Source organism: Pseudophryne corroboree, chromosome 6, assembly GCF_028390025.1.
Source record: "Pseudophryne corroboree isolate aPseCor3 chromosome 6, aPseCor3.hap2, whole genome shotgun sequence".
NCBI classification, from domain to species: Eukaryota; Metazoa; Chordata; class Amphibia; order Anura; family Myobatrachidae; genus Pseudophryne; species Pseudophryne corroboree.
In genome coordinates, this window is record NC_086449.1 from 282747714 (window position 1) to 282772216 (window position 24503).

The window sequence follows — 24503 nt, forward strand, 5'->3', positions numbered from 1 at the left end:
CAATGGACAGGTGATGCCGACTCAAAAAGGCACATGGAGGTTTTGCCTTACAAGGGTGATGAATTGTTTGGGGAGGGTGTCTCGGACCTGGTCTTCACAGCTACTGCTGGAAAGTCAAATTTTTTGCCATATGTTTCCTCACAACCTAAGAAAGCACCGTATTACCAAATGCAGTCCTTTCGATCACAAAGAGGCAAGAAAGTCAGAGGTGCGTCCTTTCTTGCCAGGGGCAGGGGCAGAGGAAAGAAGCTGCACAACACAGCTAGTTCCCAGGAACAGAAGTCCTCCCCGGTTTCCGCAAAATCCACCGCATGACGCTGGGGCTCCACAGGCTGAGCTAGGCCCAGTGGGGGCGCGTCTCCGAAATTTCAGCCACAAGTGGGTTCACTCCCAGTTGGATCCCTGGGCAATAGATATTGTGTCTCAGGGATACAAGCTGGAATTCGAAGAGATGCCCCCTCACCGATACCTCAAATCGGCACTGCCAGCTTCCCCCCTCGAGAGGGAAATAGTGTTAACTGCAATTCACAAATTGTATCTTCAACAGGTGGTGGTCAAGGTTCCCCTCCTTCAACAAGGAAGGGGTTATTATTCGACCATGTTTGTAGTACCGAAACCGGACTGTTCGGTCAGACCCATATTGAATTTAAAATCCCTGAACATATACCTGAAAAGGTTCAAGTTCAAGATGGAATCGCTCAGAGCGGTCATCGCAAGCCTGGAAGGGGGGGATTTTATGGTGTCTCTGGACATAAAGGATGCATACCTTCATGTCCCCATTTATCCACCTCATCAGGCGTACCTCAGATTTGTGGTACAGGATTGTCATTACCAATTTCAGACGTTGCCGTTTGGTCTCTCCACGGCACCGAGAATATTTACCAAGGTAATGGCTTTAAATGATGGTGCTCCTGCGGAAGCAAGGGGTCACAATTATCCCATACTTGGACGATCTCCTCATAAAAGCGAGGTCAAGAGAGCAGTTGCTGATCAGCGTAGCACGCTCTCTGGAAGTGTTACGACAACACGGCTGGATTCTAAATATTCCAAAGTCGCAGTTGATTCCTACGACTCGTCTGCCTTTTCTGGGCATGATTCTGGACACAGACCAGAAAAGGGTTTATCTCCTGATGGAGAAAGTTCAGGAACTCATGACACTGGTCAGAAACCTATTAAAACCAAAACAGGTGTCTGTGCATTACTGCACGCGAGTCCTGGGAAAGATGGTGGCATCATACGAGGCCATTCCCTTCGGCAGGTTCCATGCGAGGACCTTTCAATGGGACTTACTGGACAAATGGTCCGGATCACTTCTTCAGATGCATCGGTTAATCACCCTATCCCCCAGGGCCAGGGTGTCTCTCCTGTGGTGGCTGCAGAGTGCTCACCTTCTGGAGGGCCGCAGATTCGGCATTCAGGACTGGGTCCTGGTAACCACGGATGCATGCCTCCGAGGGTGGGGGGCAGTCACACAGGGAAGAAATTTCCAAGGTCTGTGGTCAAGTCAGGAGACTTGCCTTCACATCAACATCCTGGAACTAAGGGCCATATACAACGCCCTACGTCAAGCGGAGACCCTGCTTCGCGACCAACCGGTTCTGATTCAGTCAGCTAACATCACCGCAGTGGCTTATGTAAACCGCCAAGGCGGCACAAGGAGCAGGGTGGCGATGGTGGAAGCCACCAGAATTCTTCGCTGGGCGGAGAATCACGTAAGCGAACTGTCAGCAGTGTTCATTCCGGGAGTGGACAACTGGGAAGCAGTCTTCCTCAGCAGGCACGACCTCCACCCGGGAGAGTGGGGACTTCATCAAGAAGTCTTCACGCAGATTGCAAGTCGGTGGGAACTGCCACAGGTGGCATCCCGCCTCAACAAAAAGCTACAGAGGTATTGCGCCAGGTCAAGAGACCCTCAGGCGATAGCTGTGGACGCACTGGTGACACCGTGGGTGTTCCAGTCGGTCTATGTATTTCCTCCTCTTCCTCTCATACCCAAGGTGTTGAGAATCATAAGAAAAAGAGGAGTGAGAACAATACTCATTGTTCCGGATTGGTCAAGAAGGACTTGGTATCCAGATCTGCAAGAAATGCTCACAGAGGACCCGTGGCCTCTGCCTCTAAGACAGGACTTGTTGCAACAGGGGCCCTGTCTGTTCCAAGACTTACCGCTGCTGCGTTTGACGGCATGGCGGTTGAACGCCGGATCCTAGCAGAAAAAGGCATTCCGGATGAGGTTATTCCTACGCTGATAAAGGCTAGGAAGGACGTGACGGCTCAACATTATCGCCATATATGGCGAAAATATGTTGCTTGGTGTGAGGCCAGGAATGCCCCTACGGAGGAATTCCAGCTGGGCCGTTTTCTTCACTTCCTACAGTCGGGAGTGACTTTGGGCCTAAAATTGGGTTCCATTAAGGTCCAGATTTTGGCCCTGTCCATTTTCTTTCAAAAAGAACTGGCTTCTCTACCTGAAGTTCAGACGTTTGTAAAGGGAGTGCTGCATATTTAGCCCCCTTTTGTGCCTCCAGTGGCACCTTGGGATCTTAACGTGGTGTTGAGTTTCCTGAAATCACACTGGTTTGAACCACTTAAAACCGTGGAGTTAAAATATCTCACGTGGAAGGTGGTCATGCTATTAGCCTTGGCTTCGGCTAGGTGTGTGTCAGAATTAGCGGCTTTGTCACATAAAAGCCCCTATCTGGTTTTCCATATGGATAGAGCAGAATTGCGGACCCGTCCTCAATTTCTGCCAAAAGTGGTGTCATCTTTTCATATGACCAACCTATTGTGGTGCCTGTGGCTACTCGTGACTTGGAGGATTCCGAGTTACTGGATGTGGTCAGGGCTTTGAAGGTTTATGTAGCCAGAACGGCTAGAGTCAGGAAAACTGAGTCGCTGTTTATCCTGTATGCATCAAACAAGCTGGGTGCTCCTGCTTCAAAGCAAACTATTGCTCGCTGGATCTGTAACACGATTCAGCAGGCTCATTCTGCGGCTGGATTGCCGCTGCCAAAATCGGTAAAAGCCCATTCCACAAGGAAGGTGGGCTCTTCTTGGGCGGCTGCCCGAGGGGTCTCTGCATTACAGCTTTGCCGAGCTGCTACTTGGTCGGGTTCAAACACTTTTGCAAAGTTCTACAAGTTTGATACCCTGGCTGAGGAGGACCTTGTGTTTGCTCAATCGGTGCTGCAGAGTCATCCGCACTCTCCCACCCGTTTGGGAGCTTTGGTATAATCCCCATGGTCCTTACAGAGTCCCCAGCATCCACTAGGACGTTAGAGAAAATAAGATTTTACTTACCGGTAAATCTACTTCTCGTAGTCCGTAGTGGATGCTGGGCGCCCGTCCCAAGTGCGGACTTCTTCTGCAATGCAATTGCTTAAATAAGGGTTATGTTATAGTTGCATCAGGGTTGAACTGATGCTCTGTTGTTGTTCATACTGTTAACTGGGTAAGGTTATCACAAGTTATACGGTGTGATTGGTGTGGCTGGTATGTATCTTGCCCTGGATTATCAAAATCCTTTCCTTGTACTGTCAGCTCTTCCGGGCACAGTTTCTCTAGCTGAGGTCTGGAGGAGGGACATAGAGGGAGGAGCCAGAGCACACCAGAATATAAATTCTTTCTTAAAGTCTCCATGTCTCCTGCGGAGCCCGTCTATTCCCCATGGTCCTTACAGAGTCCCCAGCATCCACTACGGACTACGAGAAATAGATTTACCGGTAAGTAAAATCTTATTTTCCTGAATCACATTCAGGAAACGACAAGAGTCCTCTGTGACTCCCTTTAAAGAGATTGGCAATATTAATGCTAGGACCACGGCTATGGTTGTGTCTACACGCAGAGCCATATGGTTGCATCAGTGGATTGCTGATGCTGACTCCAAACATAATGTGGAATCTCTTCCCTTCACAGGTGAATGGCTCTTTGGAGGTGAATTGGATGCATGGATTTCCAAAGCTACTGCTGAAAATCCACGTTTCTCCCTTTGGGAGCTCCGCCTGCTAGACGTACCTTCCTTCGTTCCTCCAGATTTCGATCTAGGTCCAGAGGGGCCTCCAACGCAGCTAGAGGCTCCAGAAGTAATCCTAAGAAACCAGCAATTGCCGGATCTCAGGACCAGAACACCAGCTCTGCTTCCTCAAAGACTTCAGCATGACGGTGCCCACCCACCCCGAGGGGATCTCATGGTGGGAGCTCAGTTACGTCACCACAGCCACATCTCGGACGGTTCCTGTCAAGATGCTTGGGTAAAGGACCTTTTCTCTCAGGGTTACAAGCTGTAGTTCGACGGTACTCCTCCCCAACGATTTTTCAAATCAAGCTTACCAGCTTTAGAAAATATGCATGGTACGCTACTGCTGGCCATCAACAAGTAGGTCCAGTCCCAGGTCATTTTTCCAGTACCCCTACTGCATCGAGGACAGGATTTCTACTCCAGTCTGTTCGTAGTACCAAAACCAGACGGGTCTGTGAGACCCATTCTGAATCTGAAGTCCTTGAATCCTTACCTGAAGGTTTTCAAATTCAAGATGGAATCTTTGGGAGTGGTGATTGCATGCCTGGAACAACAGGAATTCCTTGTGTCCCTGGATATCAAGGACACTTACCTACATATCTCAATTTGGCCTCCTCATCGGGCCTATCTGAGGTTTGCCCTGCTGAACGATCATTACCGGTTTCAGGCGCTACCCTTCGGCCTGTTTACAGCTCCGAGGGTGTTTACGAAGGTGATGGCGGAAATGTTTCAACTCAGGGTCCAGGGGGTCAATGTTATTCCTTACCTGGATGATCTCCTGGTAAAAGCGAGCTCCAAGCAGCTTTTATTGCTCCATATAGGTCGCACTATCCAACTTCTGTCACACCACGGGTGGATTCTCAATCTGCAGAAGTCCTATCTGGAACCGTCTCTACGGCGCCTGTTTCTCGGGATGCTACTGGATACTGTAGCACAGAAAGTGTTCCTCCCAGAGAACAAAGTAAGAACACTTCAAGAAATGGTTCGCATGGTGCTCCGACCTGCTCAAGTCTCCATTCATCTTTGCAGAAAATTGTTGGGAAAGATGGTGGCCTCGTACGAGGCGATTCAATTTGGAAGGTTGCATGCCAGACCGTTCCAATTGGACATCCTGAACAAGTGGTCCGGGTCCCATCTTCAGATGCACCGGATGATTCGGCTGTCACCTCAGGCCAGAATCTCTCTCCTGTGGTGGCTACAGTCTTCCAACCTGCTGGAAAGTCGACGCTTTGGGATTCAGGATTGGATCCTCCTCACGATGGATGCAAGTCTGAGAGGATGGGGAGCTGTCACCCAGGGGGCGCAGTTCCATGGCATGTGGTCTGCCTAAAAGGCCCTTCTTCCGATCAACATTCTGGAACTTCGGGCTATCTACAATGCTCTGATTCCCCCTCTACTCCGGGATCAGGCGATCCAGGTGCAGTTGGACAACGCCACGGCGGTGGCGTACACCAATCGACAAGGAGGGACAAAAAGCAAGGCCTGCATGCGAGAAGTGTCAAGAATACTCCTCTGGGCAGAAAGAAATGCAAGAGCACTGTCCGCAATCTTCATTCCGGGGGTGGACAACTGGGAAGCGAACTTCCTAAGTCGCTACGACCTCCATCCGGGGGAGTGGGGACTATACCCTCAGGTGTTTCAGCAAATCATCAACAGGTGGGGATGCCCACAGATCGACTTGATGGCCTTGTCTCAACAAGATGCTTCGCTGCTATTGCTCACAAAAAAGGGACCCACAGGCGAGCGCAGTGGATCCGCTGACATCGCCTTGGCCTTACCAGCTGGTCTACCTGTTTCCTCCGTTTCCGCTGATCCCAAGGGTGCTCAAACGGATCAGACATCAAAGAGTGGAAGCAATCATGATTGCACCGGATTGGCCCCGAAGAACGTGGTACGTGGCTCTTCTGGACATGTCCATAGAGGACCCTTGGCCTCTACCGCTAAGAAGGGATCTTCTTCAACAAGGACCGTTCGTCTACCCAGACTTACAGCGGCTTCGTTTGATGGCATGGAAGTTGAGTGGAACATCCTAGCTCACAAAGGGCTTTCCAAAAAGGTCATTGCCACTATGGTGCAAGCCAGAAAGCCTGTGACGTCAAAACACTAACATCATATCTGGCGGAGATATGTCTCTTGGTGCGAGGAACGCACATATCCCTCTGCAGAATTCAACTTTGGAAGGTTCCTACGATTCCTGCAGGCTGGAGTGGATAAAGGCTTACGTCTGGGATCCATTAAGGTCCAGATTTCAGCCCTTTCCATCTTCTTCCAGAAGAAGTTGCCTTTCTTGCCAGAAGTTCAGACCTTCTTGCAAGGGGTGCTTGACATACAACCTCCATTCGTGCCACCTACGGCACCTTGGGATCTGGATGTAGTGTTACGTTTTCTACAGTCGTCCTGGTTTGAACCTCTGACGACAGTAGAAGATAAGTACCTCACGTGGAAAACGGTGATGTTACTGGCCCTGGCTTCTGCTAGGCGTGTCTCAGAATTGGGGGACTTGTTGTGCAAAGTCCGTACTTGGTCTTTTTTGCGTTTCACTTGAATCAGCCTATCGTGATTCCGTCCAGTTCTGGCACGTCTGCTCCTCCGGAGGCATTGGATGCTGTGCGAGCCTTGAAAATTTACATCAAAAAGACTGATCAGAAAGATGGATTCCTTGTTCGTGCTCTATGATGCGCAGAAAAAGGATCGTCCTGCTTCTAAGCAGTCGATTGCCCGTTGGATTAGGCTTACTATGTGTCGGCAGCCTTACCGGTTCCGCAGTCTCTGAAGGCCCACTCTACAAGATCGGTGGGCTCTTCCTAGGCGGCTGCCCGTGGAGTCTCGGCCCTGCAACTATGCCGAGCTGCTACCTGGTCGGGGAAGAGCACCTTTGTGAAGTTCTACAGGTTTGATACCCTGACCAAAGAGGATACCCAGTTTTGGCAGGCGGTGCTGCAGATGTCTCCGCCCGTTCTGGAAGCTTTGGGACATCCCAATCGTATTAATCTGTCCCCAATATCCCTTATGGATGCTAGAGAAAATAGGATTTTAAATACCTAACGGTAAACCCTTTTCTCGTAGTCCATAAGGAATATTGGGCGCCTGACTCTGTGCGGTGACTTTCTGCAGGTTCTCTGTTATGTGTTCCTGTTCAGCTGTTGCTGTTAATGTTGCCAGATGTTGCTGTCTAAGATATATATTGTTGTGCTGGTGTGAAAATCTCACCACACTTTTTGTTATGTTCCTTCTCTCAAGTATGTAATTCTCCTTTGGGCACTGTTTACCTATAAAGCTGGTATAGAGCTCCTATAGAGCTGTAGGAGGAGGCATAGAGGGGAGGAGCCAGCACACCCAGTTGAAGAAATTTAAAGTGCACTGGCTCCTTTTAACCCGTCTATACCCCATTGTACTAATCCTTCCCAAATATCCCTTATGGACTACGAGAAAAGGATTTACTGGTAGGTATTTAAATTCCTATTTTTTTAGTGCTTCTATTGTTGACGTTACAGCTGACCACAGTTATCTTTTATATTGCACAGGGTTTAAACATCTACAATAATATTGTAGGAGTGGGCTTTTATATTAAGTTAGGCTAGTGTGTGTTCTTAAAATCAGGGGTAGATTTCCCATTAGCTACATGAGGCACCTGCCTAGGGATGGCACTTGCTAGGAGGCAGCACACCAGGCAGATAAGGCCAGGTGATTCTTTGTTATTTCAACTTATTTTTGTATTCTTTTCTTTTGCAACTGATGTGGGTAGGACAATGGGCTGCAAATTGTAGTGCTGGAGGGGTGAGGTTTGGCCTTGACATGAACGAGGTAAGGACATTATGGAGTTGGGTGGCACTAATAATGTGCCTAGGGGCTGCCTGACCTCTATATCCGCCCCTGCTTAAAAGCTGATTAAACATATGTGACTTGGCATTTGTATCTTTATTGTATGCTGGGCAGTGACTGAGATTATTTGCTGATTGTTAGTATGTTTTGAAGTAAAATAATATTCCGTAAAAAAACAAAACAAAAAACCCCACAAAAAATGGGCGACTATTTTGCTTGGCTGTGTCCTTTTATACAGTAGTGTATATAATTTGAGGGGACTAAAATTGTACTCCAATCAAGGTATCACTCAGCCTGAGTTTTTCCTGGTTCCACCCAATTAAAAACAATATGAAAATAAAACCATACAAGTAGGAAACTTTCAGAGGCACTAGACTTTAATAGTCAAGATACATTCATAAATAAATGAAAAAGAAGCACCACACCTCTTGATTAGACAGAATGGTGGTGATGTGTTTTTTCCTTGGGATGAGGCAAAATGCAAGATAAGAACCAAAAAGAACAACAAATGTCAATGTTAAATATAATGTGATTGCCAATAAAGATAAGAAAAAACATTTTAGGGTTTTGATGAAACTGTTTTGGTATTCTGCTTACTGAAATAGATTTTGACTGTGCAGTAATAATATCTTTATATGCACCAGGATATTCTCAATGGATTAGAAGGTCATCCTTCATAAGGCATGTGGAATTTAAATAGGAGAATCCGCACACAGTGCATTAAAATATAAACAATTTAATATTTCATCCAACAATAAAACAGTGTTAAGTAATGGAACTGTAACGGAACCACTCTACAAGCAGAAGATGGGGTGGTTCCGGATCCTCCTTCTCAAAGGCCCTTTAGATATGGCTTGGGTACAGGGAAGTCTTCTCATACCACTTCAGAAACGTTCTGCTTTGAGAGAGCTTTTATACACAGCTCGACATCCTTCATCGGCCCTGCATGCAGGAAGACATTGCTAGCGAGGGCCATGCTGTCGAAAGCAGCATGGCCCCCTCTGACGCTGCAGGCAATGGCAAGTGTGTATGCACTTGCCAATGCTGGGTCCCGTCGCCTGTGATGTCGCTGGGTGCACACATCGTGTAGTGTACACCCAGCTTACCCTGTACCTGTTTTATGCAAATGTATATCTTAGAAAATAACTATAAGATGGGCCTTTTTGATGTTTTATTTATTTATTTTATATGTAAGCTGTTGTAATACAGACGCGTCCTTACTCTGCTTTGCTCTTGGCAAACACGTTCACTAGAGTGGTGCTAGGTCCTGTGCTAAGGTTTCCCTAGTGTATTTTAGGACTGCTGTTACTACTGTACTAAACATAGCACTTTCAGTTGCACAATATTTGCATAAAGTAGCACAACAGCCCAAAAAATAAGATAATATTAGGGGAAAAGTAGCAAAGAGCATTTTGACTGATCAACAATGCAGCTACAAGTGGAAAATGTCATACTGTACATTGTCATGTACAGTATGTCATAAATCATACTATGTATGACATGCTTTTTCCGTGTTTAGCTGCAGTGCTAGTCTTCCGTACAGACAACAGTCTTGATTAGTCTTTGCTACCTTTTCACTAGTAGTATGCTATTTTTCTACTAATATTCTGCTACTTTTATGCTCACTTTGTGCAATTGGAAGTGCTGTTCTTGTGAACAGATATGAACCCTCACGTGAACATAACTCACATTACGAATGGCCTATAATGTGGTGCACCACTGTATCCCAATACTGTGGTGTGAGACTGAGGGGTCTTTTGCACTTAGTATGGGCACATCTGTATATCAAACTGTATATTACAATGTATGAATTACAGTGCTTTTTATACTATTGAACATTATGAAATCCATGTCATGCACATATGGAAAGTTTGATGGTTGACTGTAGGTTCTCTCCTTTACTTTATCCAGTATTATTTTGAAGGAGAAAAAAAAAATATTATTTTCATGTTTTGTTTTTATAGATCAACATTGACCGTAATAATCGTTGATCTAAACGCCGTCAGGTGTTGGGGACACCCAACAAGTCACTATGACCATGGCTTTTCGGAAAGACTTGGACAAATACAGGGATATGGATGATGATGAACTCCTTCAAAACCTCTCTGAAGCTGATCTGAAACAACTAGAAAATGTCTTTGAAGAGCTTGATCCAGAGGTGAGTGCATATGTGATTCTTGGTCAAACCATACATTGATGGTGTTTCTTCATAAAGAATATCATTAGGTAAAAATATTTAGCTGTCCTATTTTATGAAACTGTACCTTTTTTATTTTTTTTATTTCTAGTATCCTTTGCGTGAAAATGTAATTTTATAATATGTACTGTAGCTCTACTTTAATTTTTGGCGTTCACACACATCGCTGAGAAATTGATGCTGCCAGATATTACTGCCCGGAAGTATGACTGCTGCATAATCTCCCCATAGACAGGAGTAGACCATATTACAGTATACTGCACTGTCTATTGGGATGGTTTAAATTATTCTATATTCCAGAAATGTGAACAGCTTCAGTTTGATCAGCATAAGCAGCCCCACATTATTTGTTACGTCTGGTTCTGGTTAATGCCACATTTTGGAGCCTGCAGTACGTTTAAGTAGCTCGTTAGATGCCAGTAGTAAAATCTTTTTGACCTGTGTTGTGTAAAAAGCATTTTCATATATTCACTTTGGATACATGAATTTATTTGCACCACAATGTTTTTACTGTACACTAACAAGTAATCAAGTGTGGTACAAAATGTAGACATTGTGAATACCATTTTTAGCTCTAACCGCAGTCTAAACCTAAAACTAATATGGACCGTCGACATTCATAATGACTGCATACCCAAGTGATCATCTTTAATCATGGTAAACCGTGTAAACTTGATTTCCCCCATCCATTTCTGACTTTTTACAGATACCACGGTTACAAAATGTGAGTGTACGCCCTTTTCATCCTAGAAAGTTTTCAATATTCCAGGTTTCTGGAAGTAATTAGATGCACATATTACTGTGTCTGTTTACAGCACTTCACAGGACTTTTGGCTCTTAAAACTTTTCTCACAGGAACTTTAAATTCATACCACAATTTGGTAACCTGTCTAATTAAGCCTTCAATCCTCTTAGCTCCTAACAGGAGAGCAGGCAAGGGGAATAACCTGGTTCTGTATGCTACCATAAGATGTTTGTTTCTATCTTTAAAGTGCCTGTACATGAAAGAGTCTGTTTGGGTTCTGTCTAGTGTTTCCTGTTGAACATTGTATTCTTTCCCCAGGGTTTGTTCTCAGAGCTATGGAACAGGAAAGTGACAGGAGGATACTTTTTAACAGTTTAAAGCCACCAATTGGTTGACGTTAATGCTTGCGCTTATTTAGTTCTACTTTAATCATCTATTTAGTATTGCTAACACTTTCTCAAAAGTTACTTGGCTTCTGGTTATTTGAAATGATGATTTGTGTTTTCCAGTTTCACATTGACATGTGATTGAATAGACCCACCGTAGTAACCTCTATATTTCTCTAACGTCCTAGTGGATGCTGGGGACTCCGAAAGGACCATGGGGAATAGCGGCTCCGCAGGAGACTGGGCACAAAAGTAAAAGCTTTAGGACTACCTGGTGTGCACTGGTTCCTCCCCCTATGACCCTCCTCCAAGCCTCAGTTAGATTTTTGTGCCCGAACGAGACGGGTGCATACTAAGGGGCTCTCCTGAGCTGCTTAGAGTAAAAGTTTAAAGTAGGTTTTTTATTTTCAGTGAGACCTGCTGGCAACAGGCTCACTGCACCGAGGGACTAAGGGGAGAAGAAGCGAACTCACCTGCGTGCAGAGTGGATTAGGCTTCTTAGGCTACTGGACATTAGCTCCAGAGGGACGATCACAGGCCCAGCCATGGATGGGTCCCAGAGCCGCGCCGCCGGCCCCCTTACAGAGCCAGAAGACTGAAGAGGTCCGGAAAATTGGCGGCAGAAGACGTCCTGTCTTCAATAAGGTAGCGCACAGCACCGCAGCTGTGCGCCATTGCTCTCAGCACACTTCACACTCCGGTCACTGAGGGTGCAGGGCGCTGGGGGGGGCTCCCTGAGACGCAATAAAAACACCTTTTTTGGCAAAAAATACATCACATATAGCTCCTGGGCTATATGGATGCATTTAACCCCTGCCAATTTTTCCATAAAAAAGCGGGAGAAAGGCCGCCGAGAAGGGGGCGGAGCCTATCTCTTCAGCACACTGGCGCCATTTTTTCCTCACAGCTCCGTTGGAGGAAGGCTCCCTGACTCTCCCCTGCAGTCCTGAACTACAGAAACAGGGTAAAACAAGAGAGGGGGGGGCACTAATTTGGCAGATAAATATATACAGCAGCTATATCAGGGAAAAACACTTATATAAGGTTATCCCTATATATATATATATATATATATATATATAGCGCTCTGGTGTGTGCTGGCAAACTCTCCCTCTGTCTCCCCAAAGGGCTAGTGGGGTCCTGTCCTCTGTCAGAGCATTCCCTGTGTGTGTGCTGTGTGTCGGTACGTTGTGTCGACATGTATGAGGAGGAAAATGGTGTGGAGGCGGAGCAATTGCCTGTGTTAGTGATGTCACCCCCTAGGGAGTCGACACCTGACTGGATGGTCTTATGGAAAGAATTACGTGATAGTGTCAGCACTTTACAAAAGACTGTTGACGACATGAGACAGCCGGCAAATCAGTTAACACCTGTACAGGCGTCTCAAACACCGTCAGGGGCTCTAAAACGCCCGTTACCTCAGGTCGATACAGACACTGACACGGACACTGACTCCAGTGTCGACGGTGAGGAAACAAACGTATTTTCCAGTAGGGCCACACGTTACATGATCACGGCAATGAAGGAGGTTTTGAACATTTCTGATACTACAAGTACCACAAAAAAGGGTATTATGTGGGGTGTGAAAAAACTACCCGTAGTTTTTCCTGAATCAGTGTGTGATGAAGCGTGGGTTTCCCCCGATAAAAAACTGCTAATTTCTAAAAAATTATTGGCATTATACCCTTTCCCGCCAGAGGTTAGGGCACGTTGGGAAACACCCCCTAGGGTAGATAAGGCGCTCACACGCTTATCAAAACAAGTGGCGTTACCGTCTCCTGATACGGCCGCCCTCAAGGAACCAGCTGATAGGAAGCTGGAAAATATCCTAAAAAGTATATACACACATACTGGTATTATACTGCGACCAGCAATCGCCTCAGCCTGGATGTGCAGTGCTGGGGTGGCTTGGTCGGATTCCCTGACTGAAAATATTGATACCCTGGACAGGGACAATATATTATTGACTATAGAGCATTTAAAGGATGCATTTCTATATATGCGAGATGCACAGAGGGATATTTGCACTCTGGCATCAAGAGTAAGTGCGATGTCCATTTCTGCCAGAAGAGGGTTATGGACGCGACAGTGGTCAGGTGATGCGGATTCCAAACGGCATATGGAAGTATTGCCGTATAAAGGGGAGGAGTTATTTGGGGTCGGTCTATCGGACCTGGTGGCCACGGCAACGGCTGGGAAATCCACCTTTTTACCCCAGGCCACCTCTCAGCAGAAAAAGATACCGTCTTTTCAGGCTCAGTCCTTTCGTCCCCATAAGGGCAAGCGGGCAAAAGGCCACTCATATCTGCCCCGGGGCAGAGGAAGGGGAAAAAGACTGCAGCAGACAGCCTCTTCCCACGAACAGAAGCCCTCCCCCGCTTCTGCCAAGTCCTCAGCATGACGCTGGGGCCTTACAAGCGGACTCGGGCACGGTGGGGGCCCGTCTCAAGAATTTCAGCGCGCAGTGGGCTCACTCGCAAGTGGACCCCTGGATCCTGCAGGTAGTATCTCAGGGGTACAAATTGGAATTCGAGACGTCTCCCCCTCGCCGGTTCCTGAAGTCTGCTTTACCAACGTCCCCCCCCGACAGGGAGGCGGTATTGGAAGCCATTCACAAGCTGTATTCCCAGCAGGTGATAATCAAGGTACCCCTCCTACAACAGGGAAAGGGGTATTATTCCACGCTGTTTGTGGTACCGAAGCCGGACGGCTCGGTGAGACCCATTTTAAATCTGAAATCCTTGAACACTTACATAAAAAGGTTCAAGTTCAAGATGGAGTCACTCAGAGCAGTGATAGCGAACCTGGAAGAAGGGGACTATATGGTGTCTCTGGACATCAAGGATGCTTACCTCCATGTCCCAATTTGCCCTTCTCACCAAGGGTACCTCAGGTTTGTGGTACAGAACTGTCACTATCAGTTTCAGACGCTGCCGTTTGGATTGTCCACGGCACCCCGGGTCTTTACCAAGGTAATGGCCGAAATGATGATTCTTCTTCGAAGAAAAGGCGTCTTAATTATCCCTTACTTGGACGATCTCCTGATAAGGGCAAGGTCCAGAGAACAGTTAGAGGTCGGAGTAGCACTATCTCAAGTAGTACTACGACAGCACGGATGGATTCTAAATATTCCAAAATCGCAGCTGATTCCGACGACACGTCTGCTGTTTTTAGGGATGATTCTGGACACAGTACAGAAAAAGGTGTTTCTCCCGGAGGAGAAAGCCAGGGAGTTATCCGACCTAATCAGGAACCTCCTAAGACCAGGCCAAGTGTCAGTGCATCAATGCACAAGGGTCCTGGGAAAGATGGTGGCTTCTTACGAAGCGATTCCATTCGGCAGATTCCACGCAAGAACTTTTCAGTGGGATCTGCTGGACAAATGGTCCGGATCGCATCTTCAAATGCATCAGCGGATAACCCTGTCTCCAAGGACAAGGGTGTCTCTCCTGTGGTGGTTACAGAGTGCTCATCTCCTAGAGGGCCGCAGATTCGGCATTCAGGATTGGGTCCTGGTGACCACGGATGCCAGCCTGAGAGGCTGGGGAGCAGTCACACAGGGAAAAAATTTCCAGGGCTTGTGGTCAAGCATGGAAACGTCACTTCACATAAATATCTTGAAACTAAGGGCCATTTACAATGCCCTAAGTCAGGCAAGGCCTCTGCTTCAGGGTCAGCCGGTGTTGATCCAGTCGGACAACATCACGGCAGTCGCCCACGTAAACAGACAGGGCGGCACAAGAAGCAGGAGGGCAATGACGGAAGTTGCAAGGATTCTTCGCTGGGCGGAAAATCATGTGATAGCACTGTCAGCAGTGTTCATTCCGGGAGTGGACAACTGGGAAGCAGACTTCCTCAGCAGACACGATCTTCACCCGGGGGAGTGGGGACTTCACCCAGAAGTCTTCCACATGATTGTGAACCGTTGGGAAAGACCAAAGGTGGACATGATGGCGTCCCGCCTCAACAAAAAACTGGACAGATATTGCGCCAGGTCAAGGGACCCTCAGGCAATAGCTGTGGACGCTCTGGTAACACCGTGGGTGTACCAGTCAGTATATGTGTTCCCTCCTCTGCCTCTCATACCCAAGGTACTGAGAATCATAAGAAGGAGAGGTGTAAAGACTATACTCGTGGCTCCGGATAGAACGCCGGATCCTGAAGGAAAAAGGCATTCCGGATGAAGTTATCCCTACCCTGATCAAAGCCAGGAAGGATGTAACTGTGCAACATTATCACCGTATTTGGCGTAAATATGTTGCGTGGTGTGAGGCCAGGAAGGCCCCTACAGAGGAATTTCAACTGGGTCGATTCCTGCATTTCCTGCAAACAGGACTGTCTATGGGCCTCAAATTAGGGTCCATTAAGGTTCAAATTTCGGCCCTGTCAATATTCTTCCAAAAAGAACTAGCTTCAGTTCCTGAAGTTCAGACGTTTGTCAAGGGGGTACTGCATATACAGCCTCCTTTTGTGCCTCCAGTGGCACCTTGGGATCTCAATGTAGTTTTGGGATTCCTAAAATCACATTGGTTTGAACCACTCACCACTGTGGACTTAAAATATCTCACATGGAAAGTGGTAATGCTGTTAGCCCTGGCTTCAGCCAGGCGTGTATCAGAATTGGCGGCTTTATCCTATAAAAGCCCTTACCTAATTTCATACGGACAGGGCAGAATTGAGGACTCGTCCTCAATTTCTCCCTAAGGTGGTTTCAGCATTTCACTTAAACCAGCCTATTGTGGTGCCTGCGGCTACTAGGGACTTGGAGGATTCCAAGTTGCTGGACGTAGTCAGGGCCCTGAAAATATATGTTTCCAGGACGGCTGGAGTCAGAAAATCTGACTCGCTGTTTATCCTGTATGCACCCAACAAGCTGGGTGCCCCTACTTCTAAGCAGACGATTGCTCGTTGGATTTGTAGTACAATTCAGCTTGCACATTCTGTGGCAGGCCTGCCACAGCCAAAATCTGTAAAAGCCCATTCCACACGGAAAGTGGGCTCATCTTGGGCGGCTGCCCGAGGGGTCTCGGCTTTACAACTTTGCCGAGCAGCTACTTGGTCAGGGGCAAATACGTTTGCAAAATTCTACAAATTTGATACCCTGGCTGAGGAGGACCTGGAGTTCTCTCATTCGGTGCTGCAGAGTCATCCGCACTCTCCCGCCCGTTTGGGAGCTTTGGTATAATCCCCATGGTCCTTTCGGAGTCCCCAGCATCCACTAGGACGTTAGAGAAAATAAGAATTTACTTACCGATAATTCTATTTCTCATAGTCCGTAGTGGATGCTGGGCGCCCATCCCAAGTGCGGATTGTCTGCAATACTTGTACATAGTTATTGTTACAAAAATCGGGTTATTATTGTTGTGAGCCATCTTTTCAGAGGCTCCTCTGTTATCATGCTGTTAACTGGGTTCAAATCACAAGTTTGTACGGTGTGGCTGGTATGAGTCTTACCCGAGATTCAAAATCCTTCCTTATTGTGTACGCTCGTCCGGGCACAGTATCCTAACTGAGGCTTGGAGGAGGGTCATAGGGGGAGGAGCCAGTGCACACCAGGTAGTCCTAAAGCTTTTACTTTTGTGCCCAGTCTCCTGCGGAGCCGCTATTCCCCATGGTCCTTTCGGAGTCCCCAGCATCCACTACGGACTATGAGAAATAGAATTATCGGTAAGTAAATTCTTATTTTTGTCCACTTTTAGATGTGACCACATTTAGTTTGCCTGCCCAGTCTGTGATAACGTGCATGGTGACGTGGATGGTGCACAATAGATTACAAGGCGACAGTTGCCCCCATATCCGTAATACGTTCATTAGCATGTATATACACAATTCACAGTCCAGTATGGAGGTGTCTCAACATGATGTTATGGTTTGAATATAACACTGTTTATTGTACTTGTGATCAGTTTTATCTCTTGCGTTTTACAGCTTAAGCATACACATGCCTTATGAATGTGTACAGTATATACAGGATGGCAATTGTTTTATATGGGCAGATACAGATGTGTAGAAAAAGGGCAGGGCAGATACACTTTTTTTTTTTTTTTAACTTTCTTTTATACAGATGTAACGTGAAAGAACCGTAACTAAAGTAATAGTTTATTTTCCGGGTTGGGGTGGGAGTTAAAATCTGGTCATAGTCAGAGATTACTATAATAGTGTAGCTCAGCTTATTACAATGGCTGCAGCAAAGGTATTCAGCTTGTGGCCCTCCAACTGCTGTGGGACTATACATCCCAACATGCCCTACCATGTTTTTTTTTGTTATGGTATGCTAAAACTGTGACAGGCAATACTGGGATGTGTAGTTTCACAGAAGCTGGAGGGCCGCATGTTGAATACCCCTTGGTTACAGGTTTTCCCAACATGGGGCATTGTGAAAAGAACAGGTTAGAATTACATAGGGCATCACAGACCTGTTGATGGCACTATAACCAAGACAATTCAAACTGGCAAGGAACTGTACCAGTGGTGCCCCCTTTAGGGAAGGTCGGACCCTGGTAATTCAGATTGTTATGCTCTTAATTATACATTTGGTGAGTCTAGGAGTGCATGCTTTGTAGTAATTGATTAACAAAATGTGTAGAAATGTTGGAGCCAGCTAAATTAGTTTTGTTATTTTACAGGGTGTGCCAATTAAAATATTTGAACATTTTTTGCAGTAGGATAAGTACAAAACGGGTGTAGTATGCCTGACCGGCGGTCTCCTGACCACCGGTCAGCTTACCGACGCTGGGATCCCGGCGGGGAGGGACGAGTGCAGCAAGCTCATTGCGGGCTCGCCACGCTGCGGGCTCGGTGGCGACCTGCGGTCGCCACGGGTTCTTTTCCCACTCTATGGGTGTCGTGGACACCCACGAGTGGAAATGGTCCCTGTTGGTCGGCATGCCGACCATCGGGAAAGTGAGCTGTCGCGCTCGTGGAGGAGGTCATGTGACTGTCGGTCAGCTGACCGGCGTTCACATGAATACCACCTGTGCAAACAGTACATAATGGGGGAGATTCAATTGTTTGAAAAGTCATTTGGGTGTCCGTTTTTTTCCTATCTAATAGTCAGGAAAAAACAGACACCCAACCGACTTTTCAAACATTTGAATTCCCCCCATTGTGTTTTAGCCCTGTGTAAAAACAATGTTTTTGTAGTTTTATGTAGTATACTATTGAAACATATCTGGAAATCATTCTATCAAATCAATTAATTGTTTTTTTTCTGTCACAGAATGCACTGCTGCCAGCAGGGTTTCGACAGAAGGACCAGACATTCAATAAGTCCACTGGTTCTTTTGACAGAGAGCATCTGCTGGAATACTTGGAAAAGGAAGCACTAGCTCATAAAGACATTGACGAAGTTGTACCATATACTGGAGAGAAAAAAGGTATACCAACCACACGTTATTGTAATTGTTATTGTTTACTTAGCACTAATCATATTATACAGTTTGTACAGAGCATATATAATCATTCATAACTGTCTCTGGAGCTTACATTCTAAATTCATTGCCACACCTGCACCTATGCAAGCACACCCAAGGGTCCATTTTGTAGAAGCCCATTAACCTATAATTATGTTTTACGGACTGGAAGAGGAAACCCATGCAAATGCAGGGAGAACATACAAACTGAGAAAGATAGGGCCCTGGTAAGATTTTAACCTTTGACCCTAGCCCTGTGAGTCAGCAGTACTAACCACTGTGCCACCATAGATGCACACTTGTACAATTTGCCTAGAACATTTGTGTATATATATATATATGTGTGTGTGTGTGTGTGTGTAGAACATTTGTATATATATGTGTGTGTGTGTGTGTGTGTATGCATGTGTTTTGTTAAGCAGAAAACCAGAGCACCCTGGACATATTACATTTTCTTATTGTAAGGGGGCAATTCAATTCTGAACAATAGCCTTGAGTTGCCTGTGTTCCGGCTGTTTTATCGGCAACCACGACCACTGACATTGCAGATTTTTCCTCGCATGCCATAGAGGCTTCTGGAAAATCTGCAATGTTTGTATACCATAATTCCAAGTGATGTGAGCAGTCACACATTTCGACCCAACATTGGGGGTAATTCAGACAGCATCGCTGCAGCGGCAGCGATCACAGTCTGAATTACTTTGTGGAGTGAACAGTGGCCGAACTGCGCGTGCGCACATGGGGAGCCCATGAGATGCTATCAGCATGCTATCTCACTGGCTGCGATCGCCTCTGCCTGATTGTCAGGCAGAGGCGGTCGCTGGGCGAAATGGGGCGTGCCAACGGCATTAGAATGCCGTTGGCGGGGCGCAGTCCAGACAGTGGGCCGCAGCAGCTGCGTGACATCACACACACCTGCTGCGACCCGGGATGCGGCAGGTAGCTCCCTGCCAGCGTGCAGGAGCTGCGCAGGTAGGAAGCTACTCGCCAGGTACAAAAGCATTGCCGCCGTGCAATGCTTTTGTACATGTGCGGGGGGGGGGGGGGGGGGGGCTGACATGCGGGGCGGACTAGCCCCATGCTGGGCGTCCCCCCGCATGTTGGAATAAATGATTGTTGATGTGCTAAATTTATCACATTTACGATCAACTCTGAATTATCCCCCTTGCCCCCCTTGCATGGAATTGAAAATGTTTTATCTATTTTTATTGAACTCGTTATGCTTTAGTCCGCAGTAGATATTATACTAAATGACCTCTGGAGACAGCAGAGTAGTCTGTTTCCTATATGATATTGTTGTAGTAACTAGAATTAACTATGGGTGGGTTTTGCAATTACACTTGTATAGCATCTGCACTTGTATTGTAGATCCCAGTCTCTGCTGGTCAGAAGAAATGATTTTGGTGACGTAGGCAACGTTCTTTTGTGTCTCCTTTATTAAATCATTCTTGTGATGACTGTGCTGGTCATCTGTGGGCCAATAAGAACTTGTTAGTTGAATAGAATGCTTAATGTTTTTAGCAGTGAATCACACATTATTAGTTATTATGTAGGAGCTATGTTGGTGGCAGAATTCTGTGGGGATTCAGTATAACCCGGCTGACGGGATGCTGGCAGTCAGAATACCGACGCCGGCATCCCGATAGGGTAAATCCCGATAGGAGGGAGGTATGACTGTCCATCCCCCTTTCCCCTAACCCTAACCTTCACCATCCCTTTCCGCTGCCTAATCATAACCTCACCCTGCTGGTGCCTAACCCTAACCCCCCCTTCCTCCTTGCAGCTTAACTCTAAACCACCACTAACATGCCCGCTATACTTAAGGTTGGGATGCCGGCTGTTGGGATTCCAGCGTCAGTCTCCTGACCATGTCGGAATTCCAGCGTCTGCATTCTGACGGCACTCGGGTATCCGCCGCTGGCATTCCAACTGCTGGATCCCAAAGGCTGACATCTTGACCGCATACTTTCTGTGACATGGCAATGCTAGCATGCCTCACTGTTTATTGGGTCCTATCCCATCATGGTGATTGTTATAATTGTGTTTGGGAATTGGCACAGATCTACAATTCCTAGAACGAATATATTGCATTTTATTTATTCTTTATTGTTGGTCTGATTCAGAGATAGGCGCAGTTCACATCGCATAGACGCAGCAGCGATGTGGAAATATGCTAAAGTCTTGAGGAGTCTTAGTGCTCTTGAGGAGTCTTAGGGAAAAAGACTGCTCCTGCCCACATCACTGATTTGAGTGCTGCGTCTGAAGGCGTAGCATCGGATCATCTGTGTACATCTCCGAATTAGGCTATGTGTTATTAATGTTAACTCTATATGGCACAGGTTAGCAGTCTATAAAAATATTTTGAAGGGTATTCTTTCTCTTTTAATCAAGTGTTGATCACCAATTGAAAGCTTATTATTTGAACATGCGGGTGTGATCTGGTCTGGTCTTCTGCCCACACATGATGACTTATCTATTTCTCTTGACAGCTTTGGAATTTAAAGTTTATTGTGCTTCCTTTGCAAGTAATAGACCCAATACAAACAAACAGGTCAGACATATATTTTAGTGGCTGATTAACTCCGCTTGGGTTCCTACTGATAAAATGTGAGTCATAGACATGAAACAATCGGAGATACCATAAACATTTCATTGTACAATTCCTTAAATGGAATCTGTTCTCAGGTAGTCTTACACCTGTAGTTCAGGTGACCTTTCTTTGCTGACGTTACTGTGCCACTGTTACTTAGTGAATGTATAGCAAGCCATATAAGGGTGAAATGTGTGCATGAGAGCATTCATTTGTGTTCCCTCCTCCTACAAACTATAAACCTAGATTACGTTTGTTGTTCTAACACTGGTATAAAAAACAAGTTTTCCCATATTTTTTTTTTTTTTTTTATAGTAGTATTGCAGTCATCTACTGTCACATTTAACAATGCTTCCATTTTTCCTGAACAGTGATTTTTCCTGAAAGAAAGCTATTGGGGGCCAATTTATCATTGTATATTCGCGGCTATATCCCTGAAACCACCTGTTTTCGGGGTAAGTGGCAAATATTAAGTATCCCCCGAATGTAAGAAAGAAAGACCGCAGCATACTTGCGGCGATCCCTCCATTGCTGCCTACAGCTGGATCCCCCATAGGTTTCTACGGGGGATGCAATGCTGCCCGATTGACCAATATCCAGAATGCGATGCATTCCCGATATTGGTTCCCGCAGCTACCGCCATCTTGATGGCAGTAGCCTATGGGCTACAGATCACAGAGCTGGCCGGGCAGAGGATTCCCCTGGAACTCTCCCCAGAAGTGGCCTCTGTGCTTGTGCGGTCGTGCTGACCCCCTGGAAACTGTCACAGCACATCGCAGGAACAGGTTTCTTTTGTAGCCCTACTCCCTGCATGTTCTAGATAATACATCCAGCCGATAGGATCGCATATTGCAATGCGATCCTGGGCAGTAAGATCAATATGCGATCAATGACAAATGCCCCCTTTGTCCCATGTAAATTATACCTGCATGTAATTGCTATGTCATAGAAAAAAGCAAAGAAACCGTGAAAAGAGATAAATTATTGCTTGTTCTCTGAAGATGCTCTAAAATGACTTGGACTGGTTTGTTTGTACTCCTTAGAAAAGATAATAAAGCGTTGGGTTATACTGATATGTTAAATTAATTGCTTTCTTGAATTGGCATCACACATGTCTTCAATCTTCTAATCAATCATTCAGCCTATTTAATTGGAGAAAAGTATTTACTGTGCTATTTGGTATCATCATGTGCACCACACTGAGCATGGACCAGAGAAAGCAAAGGAGAAGACCATGTCCAAGCAATTTGATGTTCCTATGACTACAGTAGCAAATATTCAGAAGTTTTTAGGTCCATGGGACTATAGTCAACCCCTCTGGATGCTGCCTCTAAAGGAAAATTGACATAAAAAACCCCCCAGAAGAATAGTGAGAATGTTTAAAAAAAACAAAACAAAGGAAAATCTCCAAAGAAATACAAGCTGAACTCCAATGTCAGGGTATGTCAGTGTCTGTCAGTGTCTGATCGCAACATGTAAAACATGGAGGAGGCTTGGTTATGTTTTGGTGCTGCTTTGCTAGATCTGGCACCTGGTGCCTTGAATTCTGCGCAGATCACAATGAAATATGAAAACTATCAAGACATTTTGGAATGAAACATACTGCCCAGTGCCAGAAAACTATGTCTCAGTCGCAGGTCATGGGTCCTCCAGCAGGATAATGACACAAAACACACAGTTAAAAGCAACCAATAATAGATAAGAACAGAACATTCTACTATTCTGACGTGGACGACTTTGAGTTTATTAATGCATATTTTTACCCAAATAAGAGTATATTATTATCGGTATTTAATCTTATTTGTAAATTGCAGTGCTGGTCAAGAACAGTTTAACTTTTAGTTGAACTAGATTAATAGGACTGTGACCAGTAAATAAAATGTCCTACTGAAGAAAATTACAGCTCAATCTGCTCATTTTACTTTTCCAGTGTACAACAATTGCACAGTACATAAGCTCTATGGAAATCTCTAGATCACCTTCTCCTTGTGCCATTTACACCATACCCACTTCAGTCCTGTACTGTTTAACTAACCTATAACTCCTGCAGATGTACACTAGAGTAGATTGGATTCTGCCATGAAGACTTGTAGAGTGCTGTGCTGAAATCGTGCCATCAGTTGTGACTCTCAGATCTTGTCTTTACTTGATAGTTGATCAATAAACACATCCTGTTGTTACTTGAAGATATGATTGTTGTTCTAACCTGTTGAGACTTTGCCCTTACTTGTAATGAGACAACAGAGAATCTGTGTATATTATTACTTCTGTGTCATTGTTTTGACTTTCATAAATGATGTAGGGCACTCCAGCAAGACTGCAATATAAAGCCGTGCCAATTTCTATCTACTTTTCTGTCCTATACTGTGCGCCAGTGGCATGCTTGCTTTTCCAACCTAAGAAGACTAGGCAAATGCCCAAGCTGGAAATGTTCAGGGGGCAGCACAAAAATGCATCTAATTAAGCTTTTTCCATCTAGTTGAAAACATGATCTTTGTCAACCACCTATTTCTCTGGCTGGGTCCACAGGATTATCCACAGGATAACATTGGGATATTGTCGAGCGACAGCGAAAATGGCACCAACACGGTCACGAGCTTTCTGGCCTCCCAGGATGCATTGGGGCCTCCACTATATAGTCCCGCCCACTGACTCAGTCAGATCAGTTTTTTGCTTGGTGCGGCAGGAAGCCGCATGGTCACAGGGCTGCTGTGAATAAAGCAGCCTAAAGCTTTTATTATTTTATTTTCTCTATCGTCCTAGTGGATGCTGGGGTTCCTGAAAGGACCATGGGGAATAGCGGCTCCGCAGGAGACGGGGCACAAAAGTAAAGCTTTTCCGATCAGGTGGTGTGCACTGGCTCCTCCCCCTATGACCCTCCTCCAGACTCCAGTTAGATTTTTGTGCCCGGCCGAGAAGGGTGCAATTCTAGGTGGCTCTCCTAAAGAGCTGCTTAGAGAAAGTTTAGCTTAGGTTTTTTATTTTACAGTGAGTCCTGCTGGCAACAGGATCACTGCAACGAGGGACTGCACTGCACTACAGAAACAGGGTTTAAACAGAGAGGGGGGCACTAATTGGCGATATAAATATATATATAAAGATGCTATTAGGGAGAAACACTTATATAAGGTTGTCCCTATGTAATTATAGCGTTTTTTGGTGTGTGCTGGCAAACTCTCCCTCTGTCTCTCCAAAGGGCTAGTGGGGTCCTGTCCTCTGTCAGAGCATTCCAGGTGTGTGTGCTGTGTGTCGGTACGTGTGTGTCGACATGTATGAGGACGATGTTGGAGGAGGCGGAGAAATTGCCTGTAATGGTGATGTCACTCTCTAGGG

At 45.9% G+C, this 24503-nt stretch overlaps 1 protein-coding gene across 3 annotated transcripts in view; it reads left to right on the forward strand.

Annotated features, from left to right (window-relative positions):
* The window catches only part of LOC134932055 (tropomodulin-3-like), a 282067-nt gene that overhangs the window by 146130 nt on the left and 111434 nt on the right, over positions 1-24503 (forward strand). For all 3 annotated transcript variants that reach the window (XM_063926090.1, XM_063926089.1, XM_063926091.1), the window contains exons 2-3: positions 9805-9998; positions 18388-18544. In XM_063926090.1, the coding sequence (XP_063782160.1) occupies positions 9873-9998; positions 18388-18544 (283 nt within the window). In that variant the 5' untranslated portion in view covers positions 9805-9872. The remainder of the gene's footprint in view (positions 1-9804; positions 9999-18387; positions 18545-24503) is intronic.